The sequence below is a fragment of the Papio anubis genome, chromosome 11, assembly GCF_008728515.1.
Source record: "Papio anubis isolate 15944 chromosome 11, Panubis1.0, whole genome shotgun sequence".
In the NCBI taxonomy this organism is placed as follows: domain Eukaryota; kingdom Metazoa; phylum Chordata; class Mammalia; order Primates; family Cercopithecidae; genus Papio; species Papio anubis.
Window position 1 is genome coordinate 44,982,359 of NC_044986.1, and position 12,640 is coordinate 44,994,998.

At 37.6% G+C, this 12,640-nt stretch overlaps 1 protein-coding gene across 1 annotated transcript in view; it reads right to left on the minus strand.

The window, feature by feature from the left end:
* Positions 1-1,629: 1,629 nt before the first annotated feature.
* LIPK (lipase family member K) overlaps positions 1,630-12,640 on the minus strand; it is a 30,924-nt gene continuing 19,913 nt past the window's right edge. Inside the window, exons 8-9 of the mRNA XM_021943461.2 lie at positions 11,341-11,412; positions 1,630-2,228 (exon numbers count right to left, since the gene is read on the minus strand). Coding sequence (XP_021799153.1) covers positions 1,989-2,228; positions 11,341-11,412 — 312 coding nt within the window. The 3' untranslated portion in view covers positions 1,630-1,988. The remainder of the gene's footprint in view (positions 2,229-11,340; positions 11,413-12,640) is intronic.

Here is a 12,640-nt window from a genome sequence, read left to right on the forward strand (position 1 = left end):
TATTTCCTTATGGAAAAGGCTCAGCGAACTTGAATGATTGTGGAGGGGATGATTTTTGTCAAGCCGTATACTTCTGTTTTTCCATGTACACCAAGCAACAGTTTCATACTAGAATTTCCCATGTGTTTTATTATAGGAAAAGAAAACACTAGTCTGGCCAAATTACAGTTTTTGATAAAAATTATAAACATGTGTTTTGTTTTGTGTTCCGCATTTCCTTGTACATTTCAGTTGCATGAATCAGCATGTGTAAGTGCAGTCATTTCTGGGGCAGTGACAAGATCAGTGTCAGGATATGCCAGTCTGATATGCCATAGTCACCAAAGAGGTGTCTCCCTGTGAAGCCTTTGGTGCCCTGCCAGCCAGCCTTCCCCTGCCAAGACTCAGATATCCTTTAGTACCCTCCCCATTATGTCTACAGCCCCCTTATTTATGCCAGGAAATTCTTCATAAATGAGTCTTAGCCAAGTTTATATTAATTACATGTTGTAAAATACCCCAATTTCTGCAGGGCCCAATCAAGTGCTTCATAACACTTGACACTCCCAGTCACCAAACATATATTCATTGATCATTGACTCTGTGCCTGGGTGATTGTTTTCCAACCCTATATAAAGAAATAAAAACAAATTCAGCAATCAGCAATGCAAAACTCAATGTCTGGCATTCAATATAAAATTATTAAGCATGCAATAAGGCAGGACCCATAACCAGGAGAAAAATCAATCTATAGAACAAATTCTCCAATGACAGAGGTGACTGAATTAGCAGAAAATATGTGAAAATATTTTTAAAAATATATTTACTCAAGAATTTAGATCTATCAAACTTTTAACCAAAGAGACAGAATAATAATTACCATCTTATATTAATATTATATATAATTTTATTATAACAGATAACATATATGCAGTATATTACATATTTATTATACATTATTATCTAATCTTTAATACATCATAATTATATTTTAATATATTGTATATACTATAATTATAAATTATATATCATGTTATATAATTAATATAATCAAATATATAATTAATGTAATTGTTATACAATAATAACAAATAGTAGTAGTAGTTTACTATTGCTGATAACAAATTACCACAAACTTAGCAGTTTAAAACAATATACATTTATTATCTCACGTTTCTGTGGGTCAGTAGTCCAGACATGGTATAACTGGGTCCTCTCCTCAGGATCTCCCCAGGTTACCATCAAGGTGTTGACCAGGATGCTCGCGCAATGGAGGGTTACTAGGGAAGAATGGGCTTCCAAGTTTATTCAGGTTTGGGCAGAGTTCATTTTCTTGTGGTCATGTGACTGAAGGCCTTGGTGTTTTGCTGTTTTATCAGCTGGAGGCCACCCTCAGGTTCTAAAAACTATGCTCAGTTCCTTGTAAGGCAGTTTTCTCAACATATCTGTTTATTCCATCAAGCTAACAAGGAGAATAGTTTGCTCCAATCTGCTAAGATGACGTGCAGTGGCGTGATCTTTGCTCATTGCAACCTCTGCCTCCCGGGTTTAAGTGATTCCCCTGCCTCAGCCTTACAAGAAGCTGGGATTACAGGTGTGTGCCACCATATCCAGCTAATTTTTGTATTATTAGTAAAGACAGGGTTTCACCATGTTGGCCAGGCTGGCCTGGAACTCCTGACCTCAAGTGCTCCTCCAGCCTCAGCCTCCCAAAGTCCTGGGATTACAGGCATGAGCCACCAAGCCTGGCCGACTTCTTGTATAATGTAATCAGGATTGACATCTTATCACCTTTGCCATATGATATAACCTAATCAAGGGTGTGACATCTTACACCTTTGCCAGTTCTGTTGACTTGAACAAAGTCTCATATCCCACCCACGTTGAAGAGGAGGAGATTATACAAAGGCATAGATACTAGAAGATGGAAATCACTGGGGATCATTCTAGTGTCTGTTCATCTCATTATTGTTATGAAAATCCACTTGCTTAGAGAAAGGAAAGTACATTTAATTTTTTAAATATGCCTCCATCAATCTAATTAGGTCTTGATAAATTTCCTGAGGTGCATCCTCTCCAAGGTAAAAATCCACATGATTGTAGTGTGGAATCAACTTGTAATAAATAAGGTTGGCAATTTGAGGAAGTAAATTTTTGACATCCTTGGGATCAGCCACAATGTCCTGTCCACCATTCCATATTGCTGTTGGAACTTCCATCTTAGTAATGTTGTATAAAGGAGGTGTAAGCTAAATGCAATAAAAGAGAGAGAAAAAAGTTTTTACAGAAAATTACATTATAGAAGTAACATTAACTATCAGCTGTTGAGCAAGTTCTTTAAATGCTACAAGTGTACAATTAGTTTACACTTAATGGTATATAAACATTAAAATGTTAAAAATACTTGAAACCACTTTTGTGCACTAATATGAATTGTGAATCGAAAAAACAATGATTGTATTTCTGACTTGCACGTTTGGGAAAATAAGAAAAGATTCTAGAGGAAGAGGGTTCTTTTTTCCATGGGGGATCATCTTTCTAGTCAGCATTTGATCTCAGAATGTGACCTTTTCAAGCAAAATGTCGGATAGGATAAATATCCTTTCTCCTAGGCACAAATCTGGGCTCAGTGGCATTATCAATATTTGGGAATCAGCAGACTCTTCAGGGAGCATTGAGACCAATGCATGAAAGACATTTGAAGTATGATGTTAAAAAGGAGTCAGTCTGTTACAAATAACTAGTGACTATAGTACTCTATAAACTCTCAACAAATTTTCCCTTACTGCTTCTTTCTTGTATTGATTCAACACAATCTCTGGTCCAGGTAACCAGGTCTGGCCAGTTCGTCCTCCATTCTTCAGGCTACAGTGATTGTATGAGAGATAGGCATGTGACTAAAACTGGGCCAGAGGCCACTCTAGAATGCTTTGCCATAGCCATTGAGAATATAGTATCTTTTGGTGGAGGTTGGGGTGAGGGGGCTGTTGGAAAAACTATATGAACTAAGTACATCTAGTCACCACTGTTTTCTCACAAGAGACAACCGTATTCTGAAATAGTGTGTGTGTGGCATATCCCCACCCCACTCCTGCCACGTACATCTAACTATAGCAGCTGTGGAGAAAAGTCAGATATTTCACAAGAGTTAGAATTGAGTTATACATTTTCATTATTATAGTTGTTATAGTAGTTGTTATGGTGACATTAAAAATTCCCACATTAAAAATTTTTTGGCTGGGCATGGTGGCTCAAGCGTGTAATCCCAGCACTTTTGAGAAGCTGAAGCAAGAGAATCGCTTGAGCCCAGGAGTTCGAGATCAGCCTTCACAACATAGTGAGACCCTGACTTTATTTTTAAAGGTAAAAGAAAAAAGAAAGAAAAAAAAGAATTTTTTTCCCCAAATTTCTACATCCTAGATTTGAAAAACCCAAGTATCATTGAAGACTACTTTTTCAGTTTAAGCTCAGTCTATCGGCAAGAAGCCAAAATCATTATTGGATCTCCTCACACACTTGGGAATAAAATAACAATAACAACAATATACATTTCCCTTTAATATAAAACTTTCTCTTAAAGTTTTCATAGATCTGGTGACACACCAGATCGAAAGTAGTACTATTTGCTAGGGAATGGTGTGCCCTGGCAGATACTACTACTTCCTAAAAATGATACTTCTTACTTACATATTTAATGATCCAAATAATGGTATTTTTTAAAGTGGCTAGTAAATGACATCCTAAAGAACTATTAGGCAGTCCTAGTTATTAAACATAGATAAGAAGTCAGAGAATATACTTTAAAAACAAACATGTTTTTTGTTTGTTTGTTTTTTGTTTTTGTTTTTCTGAGAAGGAATAAGTGTAGTGGAGAAGACTAGACTTTAAATCCAGGAATCCTGGATCATATTCTGGTTGATTTTATTCCCCTTCCAACTTTTATTTTAGATTCAGGGGGTACACGTGCAGGCTTGTTACATAAGTAAATTGTATATCATGGAGATTTGGCTTACAAATGATTTTGTTATCCAGGTAATGAGCACAATACCCAATAGGTAGTTTTTCAATCCTCACTCTCCTCCCAGCCTCCTTCCTCAAGTATGCCCCAGTATCTATTGTTCCCCTCTTTGTGTCCCTGTAAACTCAATGTTTAGCCCCCACTTACAAGTGAGAGCATGTGATATTTGGTTTTCTGTTCCTGTGTTAATTTACTTAGGATAATGGCGTTCACCTGCATTCACATTGCTGCAAAGCACATTATTTCATTCTTTTCCATGGCTGCATAGTATTCCATGGTGTATATGTACCACGTTTTCTTTATTTGGTTCACCTCTTATGGGCATCTAGATTCCATGTCTTTGCTGTTGTGAATGGTGCCACAATGAAATACGTGTACATGTGTCTTTTTGATAGAACAATTTATATTCCTTTGAGTATATACCTAGTAATAGGATTTGTAAGTCAAATCACAGTTCTGTTTTAAGTTGTTTGAGAAATTGTCACATTGCTTTCCACAATGGCTGAATTAATTTACATTCCCACCAGCGGTGTATGTGCATTCTCTTTCTCTACAACCTCACTAACATCTGTTATTTTTTGACTTTTAAATAATAGCCATTCTGACTGCTGTAAGATGGTATCTCATCATGGTTTTGATTTTCATTTCTCTAATGATTGTTGATATTGACCATTTTTCATATGCTTTTTGGATGCATGTATGCCTTTTGAGAAGTGTTTGTTCTTGTACTTTGCTTACTTTTTAATGGCATTGTTTGGTTTTTGCTTGTTTGCTTAAGTTTCTTATAGATTTTGGATATTAGATCTTTGTCAAATGCATAATTTGAAAATATTTTCTCTTATTTTTAGGTTGTCTGCTTACTCTAATAGTTTCTTTTGCTATTCAAAAGCTCTTTAATTTAATTAGGTTCCACTTGTCAACTTTTTGTTGTTGTTGTTGCAATTACTTTTGGCATCTTTATCATGAAAGTTTTGCCAGGTCCTATGTCTAGAATGGTATTTCCTAGGTTTTCTTTTAGGGTTTTTACAGTTGTAGGTTATACATTTAAGTCTTTAATCCATCTTGAGTTAATTTTTGTATATGGTAAAAAGAAGGAGTCCAGTTTCAATCTTCTGCATATGGCTAGCCAGTTATCTCAGCACCAATTATTGAATAGACAGTCCTTTCCCCATTGCTTGTTATTGTCAATTTTGTTGAAAATCAAATGATTGTAGGTGTTCAACTTTATTTCTGGGTTCTCTAACCTGTTCCATTGGTCTACGTATCTGTTTTTGTACCAATACCATGCTATTTTGGTTACTGTAAACTTGTAGTATAGTTTGAAGTCAAGTAATGCCTCCAACTTTGCTCTTTTTGTTTAGGATTGCCTTGGCTATTCAGGCTTCTTTTGGGTTTCGTATGAATTTTAAAATAGTTTTTCTAATACTATGTCAGTTGTCATTTTTAGTTTGATAGGAATAGCATTGAATCTGTAAATTGATTTGGACAGTATGGCCATTTTAATGATATTGATTCTTCCTATCCATGAACGTGGAATGTTTTTCCATTTGTATCATCTCTGATTTCTTTGAGCAGTGTTTTAAAGTTCTCATTGTAGAGATCTTTCATTTCCCTGATTAGCTGTATTCACATTTTATTCTTTTTGTGGCTATTGTGATTGGGATTATGTTCTTGACTTGGCTCCCAGCTTGGACATTGTTACTGATTTTGGTATGTTGATTTTGTATCCTAAAACGTTACTGAAGTTATTTATCAGTGTAAGGAGCTTCTAGAATGAGACTATGGGGTTTTTTAGATATAGAACCACATCATCCATGAAAAGAGATAGTTTGACTTCCTCTCTTCCTATTTGGATGCCATTTATTTATTTCTCTTGTGTGATTGCTCTGGCTAGGACTTCCAGTACTATGTTCAATAGAAGTGGTGACAGTGGACATTCTTGTCTTGTTTCAGTTCCCAAGGGGAATGCTTCAAGCTTTTGCCTGTTCAGTATTATGTTGGCTGTGGGTTTGTTATAAATGGCACGTAATATTATTCTTTTCTTTTCTTTTTTTTTTTTTTTTGAGACAGAGTCTTGCTCTGTTGCTTAGACTGGAGTGCAACAGTGCGATTTTGGCTCACTGCAACCTCTGCCTCCTGGGTTTAAGCTATTCTGGTGCCTCAGCCTCCCAAGTAGCTGGAATTACAGGTGCCTGCCACTACACCCAGCTAATTTCTGTATTTTTAATAGAGATGGGGTTTCACCATGTTGGCCAGGCTAGTCTCAAACTTCTGACCTCAAGTGGTCCACCCGCCTCAGACGGGATACAGGTGCAGAATGTGCAGGTTTGTTACATAGGTGTACATGTGCCATGGTGGTTTGATGCTCCTATTGACCCATCCTCTAAGTTCCCTTTCCTCACCATCCAACCCTCAACAGGCCCTGGTGTGTGTTGTTCCCCTCTCTGTGTCCATGTGTTCTCATTGTTCAACTCCCACTTATGAGTAAGAACATGTGGTATTTGATATTCTGTTCCTGTGTTAGTTTGCTGAGGATGATGGTTTCCAGCTGCATCCGTGTCCCTGCAAAGGACATTATCTCATTGGCTGCGTAGTACTATGACTGCATAGTATTCCATGGTGTATGTGTACCACATTTTCTTTATCCAGTCTATTATTGATTGGCATTTGGGTTGGTTCCATGTCTTTGTTATTGTAAACAGTGCTGCAGTAAACATACATGTGCATGTATCTTTATAGCAGAATGATTTAGATTCCTTTGGGTATATACCCAATAATGAGATTGTGGGGTCAAATGGTATTTTTGATTCTAGATCCTTGAGGAATAGCCACGCTATCTTCCACAATGGGTGAATTAATTCACATTCCCACCAACAGTGTAAAAGTGTTCCTATTTCTTCACAGCCTTGCCAGCATCTATTGTTTCCTGACCTTTTAATAATCGCCATTCTGACTGGCATGAGATGGTATCTCATTGTGGTTTTGATTTGCATTTCTCTGATGATCAGTGATGTTGAGCTTTTTTTCGTATGTTTGTTGGGATGGCTCTTATTATTTTGAGGTAAGTTTCTTTGATGCTTAGTTTGTTGAGGGTTTTTAACGTGAAGGGATGCTGAATTTTCTTAAGAGTCTTTGCTGTGTCTATTGAGATAATCTTGTGGTTTTTGTTTTTATTTCTGTTTATGTGATGCCTCAAACGTGTTGATTTGCATATTTTGGACCAACTTTGCAACCCAGGAATAAAGCCTACTTGATTGTTGTGGACTAGCTTTTTGATGTGTTGCTGTATTAGGTTCTCTAGTATTTCATTGAGAATTTTTGCATATATGTTTATCAGGGATATTGGCCTGAAGTTTTCTTTATTTGTTGTGTTTCTGCCAGATTTTGGCATCAGAATGATGGATGCTGGCTTCAAAAAATGAGTTATAGAAGAGCCCCTCCTCCTCGATTTTTTGGAATTATTTCAGTAAGATTGGCACCAGCTCTTCTTACATGTATAGTAAAATTCGACTGTAATTCATTCTGGTCTAGGGCTTTTTCTGGTTGGTAGTGTTTTAGTACCGATTCAATTTTGGAACTTGTTCTTGATCTGTTTATGGTTTCAATTGCTTCCTGATATAATCTTTGGAGGTGTTATGCTTCCCAAAATTTATGCATTTCTTCTAGATTTTCCAGTGTATAGAGGTGATAATGATAGTCTCTGAGGAATTATTGTGTATCTGTGGGGTGGTGGTAATGTCCCCATTGTCATTTCTGACTATATTTATTTGAATCTTCTCTCTTTATTAGTCTAGCTAGCAGTCTATCAATTTTATTTATTCAGTCAAGGAACCAACTTGTGATTTTGTTGATCTTTTGTGTATTTCTTTGCATCTCAATTTCATTCAGTTAAGCCGTGATTTTGGCTGTTTTTTCTTCTGCTAGCTCTGGAGTTGGTTTGCTCTTGTTTTTCTAGTTTCTCTAGGTGTGATGTTAGGTTGTTAATTTGAGATATTTCTAACTTTTTGACGTTGGTGTTTAACACTATAAGCTTTCCTCTTAACACTCCTTTAGCTGTGTCCCAGAGATTCTGGTATATTGTATCTTTGTTTTCATTAGTTTCAAAGAATTTCTTGATTTCTGCCTGTATTTCATTATTTACCCAAAAGTCATTCAGGAAAAGGTTGTCTACTTTCCTTATAATTGCATGGTTTTGATGGATTGTCTTGGTATTGGTTTCTACTTTTATTGTACTGTGATTCATGAGTGTACATGGTATAATTTCAGTTTTTGTTTAATTTGTTGAGAATTGCTTTATGGTTGAGTGTGTGGTCGATTTTAGAGTGTGTGCCATGTGCACATGAGAAGAGTATGTATTCTGCTGTTGTTGGGTAGAGTGTTCTCCAGTTGTCTGCTCAGTCTATTTGGTTATGTGTCAAGTTTAGGTTCCAAATATCTTTGTTAGTTTTCTGCATCAAAGATCTGTCTAGTACTGTTAGTGGGGTGTTGAAGTCTCTCACTATTGTCGTGTGATTATCTAAGTCTCTTTGTAGGTGTCTAAGGGCTTGTTTTATGAATCTAGGTGCTCCTGTGTTGGGTGCGTATATATTTAGGAGAGTTGTCTTCTTGTTAAATTCAACCCTTTATCATTATTTAATGCCCTTCTCTGTTCCTTTTGATAATTGTTTATTTAAATTCTGTTTTGTCTAAAGCAAGATTAGCAACCCCTGGTCTTTTTTCTTTTCCATTTGTTTGATAGATATTTCTCCCTCCCCTTTCTTTGAGCCTACGAGTGTCATTGCATGCAAGATGGGTCTCATGTAGGTAGCATACAGTTAGTTCTTGCTTCTTTATGCAATTTGCAATTCTTTGCATTTTAAGTGAGGCATTTAGCCTGTTTGCATTCAAGATTAATATCGATATATGTAGATTTGATCTTGTCATTGTGTTGTTAGCTGGTTGTTATGTAGGCTTGATTGTGTAGCTGCTTTCTAGTGTCAATGGTCTATGTATTTAAGTGTGCTTTTGTAGTATCTGGTAACAGTCTTTCATTTCCATGTTTAGCATTCCATTAAGGACCTCTTGGAAGGCAGGTCTGGTGGTAATAAATTCTCTTAGCAATTTTGCCTGAAAAATATTTTATATCTTCTTCACTTATAAAGCTTAGTTTGTCTGTATGTGAAATTCTTGGTTGGAATTTCTTTTCCTTAAGGATGTTGAATACAAGCCCCTAGTCTCTTCTGACTTGTAAGGTTTCTGCTGAAAGGTCCACAGTTAGCCTGATGAGGTTCCCTTTGTAACTGCCCTTTCTCTCTAGCTGCCTTTAATATTTTTTCTTTCACATAGACCTTGGAGAATCTGATGACTGTGTGTCTTGGGGATGGTTGTCTTATATACTATCTTGCAGGGGTTCTCTGAATTTCCCAAATTTAAATGTTGACCTCTCTAGTGAGGTTAGGGAAATTTTCATTGTCAATATCATCAAATATGTTTTCCAAGTTACTTGCTCTCTCTCCCTCTCTTTCAGGAATGCCAGAGAGCTGTAGGTTTGGTGTCTTTATATAATCCCATATTTTCTCCAGATTTTGTTCATTTTAAAAATTCTTTTTCTTTATTTTTGTCTGACTGGGTTCACTGAAATAACCAGTCTTCAATCTCTGAGATTTTTTCCTAAAATTCTGCCATACTATTCTGCCATTAATACTTCTGATTATATTATGAAATTCCTATAGTGAGTTTCCCAGCTCTATCATATCAATTTGGTTATTTCTTAAAATGGCTATTTCATCTTTCAGCTGTTAAATTATTTTACTGGATTCCTTAGATTCCTTGGACTGAGTGTCAACTTTCTCCTGAATTTCAATGATCTCTGTTGCTATCCAGATTCTGAACTATGTATCTGTCATTTCAGTCATTTCCATTTGGTTAAGAACCATTGCTGGAAAAGTAGTGTGGTCATTTAGAGGTCATTTGCCTTTTCAAATTTCCAGAGTTCTTGCACTGATTCCTTCTCAACTGTTTTGGCTGATATTCCTTTAATCTTTGAAGTTGCTGTCCTTTGGATGAGGCTTTTTGCTCTTATATTCTTTGAAGCCCTTGCTATAAGTTGTGTTTAGTTGACTGGCTTCATTTCTGAATGACTTCAGGGTGCCAGGGCTCAGCTCAGCACTCCTGGGCTGTGTGCTATAACCTTGGTAGGTGGGACCATGTGCAAAGCTTTGTTCTCTGGCCACTACTGTACTGGAGAGGCTGAGATGTTCCTCATATGCTGGCAACAACACTCTGATGGGAGGTGGGGCAAAAGCACTTCATCGTAGCAGTGGTGGTGGTAAGGTTTGCACACATGCATGCTTTCAAAGCAGTCATGGCAGACTGCAAGTATGTTCACACTGGTAGGGGCACATCTGCAAAAGCTCCCCTATGGCTAGGCAGAATCTGCCAGTGAAGGAGGTATGGCAGTGACCACTGGGGAAGCACCCTGGTTGGGCATGTGAAGCTGTGCTGCAAGCGGGTGCAGCCAGGCAGGAAACCTGAGAGAGGCCAGCAGACAGGGATGTGCTGAGATCACACTGGCCCCATCCCATGGGTAAGATAGCCCTGTTCTGTTTAGGTTCAACAGTCAACAAAGGCCAATGCCACCTAGAGGAGCTTGGCGAGCCTTGGGGAATGGATGTCACTGTCTGTATTTCACTGCAACTCCTCCTGCACCAAACCCTCTTGGCTTTGCACAGGCGAGAGTCCTGTCCCTGCCAACTCTCCAAGCAGCTCTGCCTACTAGCTCAAATGTCTATGGGGGTTGTGGGGTGTCCTGCAGCTATGTCGATAGTAAGAGTGGGCCATTGCACTCCTATTTAACTCACCTCTTCCCCAGGAGCTACTCAGGGCCTGGAATGAGTCCTGGTACTCAGCAACCCTGTGCAGGCTTCTCAGAATCCTCCCTCTAGCCCAGGCTCAGCATCCTACCTCCATTCACTCTCAATGCCTTTCTTCTGAAGATCTGCTCAGAGTGTTCCAATCTTATTGATGGTCTTGTCTCTTAATGGGAGAAGCTCTTCCTGGCTGTGTCTAGTTGCCCATCTTGAGCCCCTCTCTCTGGTTGTTTACTAGCTGAATAACTCTGGTAATTTACCTACCCTCTCTGAACCTCTGAAAAAAATAGGGATAATAATATTTACTTTGAAATGTCCTTGTAAGAATTAGAAATAATGATGTGGCACATGGCAAGAACCCAATAAGCAGCTTGTGAGAACAGCAATAAGCAATATCCAGTGTGGTAAATGGAAGTGGCAGGTGCTTAATGAGTGGATACTATTTTTGTTAGTTCATTTGCAGCATGGAACTGATTATGAGGATTATTTTTGTACCTGGTGAAAGTGCATCATGTTCTGATCAGAGTTTCCCCAATCAAAAGCTTGGAGCCGACCAGAATTAACAGCCTAGAATAAAATAAACACATTAAAATAATATAAGAAAATAGTGTACATTTAAAGACAGTACAGAAGAAATATACAAAGAAGATTAACATCATGCCCCACTCTTTAGAAATGTAAGCTAAATTTCAATAAAGATTAAGAAAATAAGTAATAAAAAATGATAACTCTTACCGTAATTCACAGAATTGGTACAATCTTTTACTCATTCCTGTATCTTTCCAATGAAAATCATCAGATTTTTTCATTTAAATCCAATGCCTTTAAATGTTATCATGCTGCACACAGAGATATTTTTTAAAGATGCAAAATTGAATGATTCTTGAATATCTTTGCTTCAGGAATTTTAATAAATTTTTAAAGGCATTAACTATAAAATTCTTACATTTAAAAATTACTGCTATTATTATTATACAACTTTGTACCTTATCCTCATGATGTGGTCTAAGCTGTTATGATTATATTCCCTATCCTTAAACATTGTTTTCACTATTAAAAGAAATATTCACCTACTGAGCTTTCCCAGTTGTGTATGAGGTACATGGCTGCTGTCTGCCTCCCATATGCCAGGACAAGCCACCTGCTGTGATGTGCATAACGTAGCCATGGGCTGACTGAGACACTGTGCATGACTACTTTTGCATTTTGGTATTGAAACTTCAAGTATTAGAATATAAGGACATTCATATATACAGCATTTCATTTTTCTGTTATTTGCCACCCACGAAGGATCGATGAGGCAGATAACTTTGACATTTATGTCAAGCACTTCATTAAATTATTCTCAGACTCTTCTGTGTTTTCCTTTCTTAGCTTGAATCTCAGATATTTTTCCCACTTACTAATTTAGTCCTGATTTTTAGTTTAAAATTATTCCTATCATGATTTATATTCAGAGAGGCAGCAGTCTGCTGCTATTGAAATTCTGCGAGCTTTTAGAAATGGGAGGCAATAGGATGTAGTACTTAGGAACTTGGGCTCTAGGATCAAATCTGGTGATTCGGTTTGGCTCTGTGTCCCCACCCAAATCTCATCTCTAATTGTAACCCCCGCATGTCAGGGGAGGGGCCTACTGGGGGTGTCCCCACCCAAATCTCATCTCTAATTGTAACCCCCACGTGTCAGGGGAGGGGCCTAGTGGGAGGTGACTGAATCATGGGGGCGGGATTCCCCTTTGTTGTTCTCGTGATAGTGAGTGAGTTCTCACAAGATCTGGTTGTTTGAAAGTGTGTGG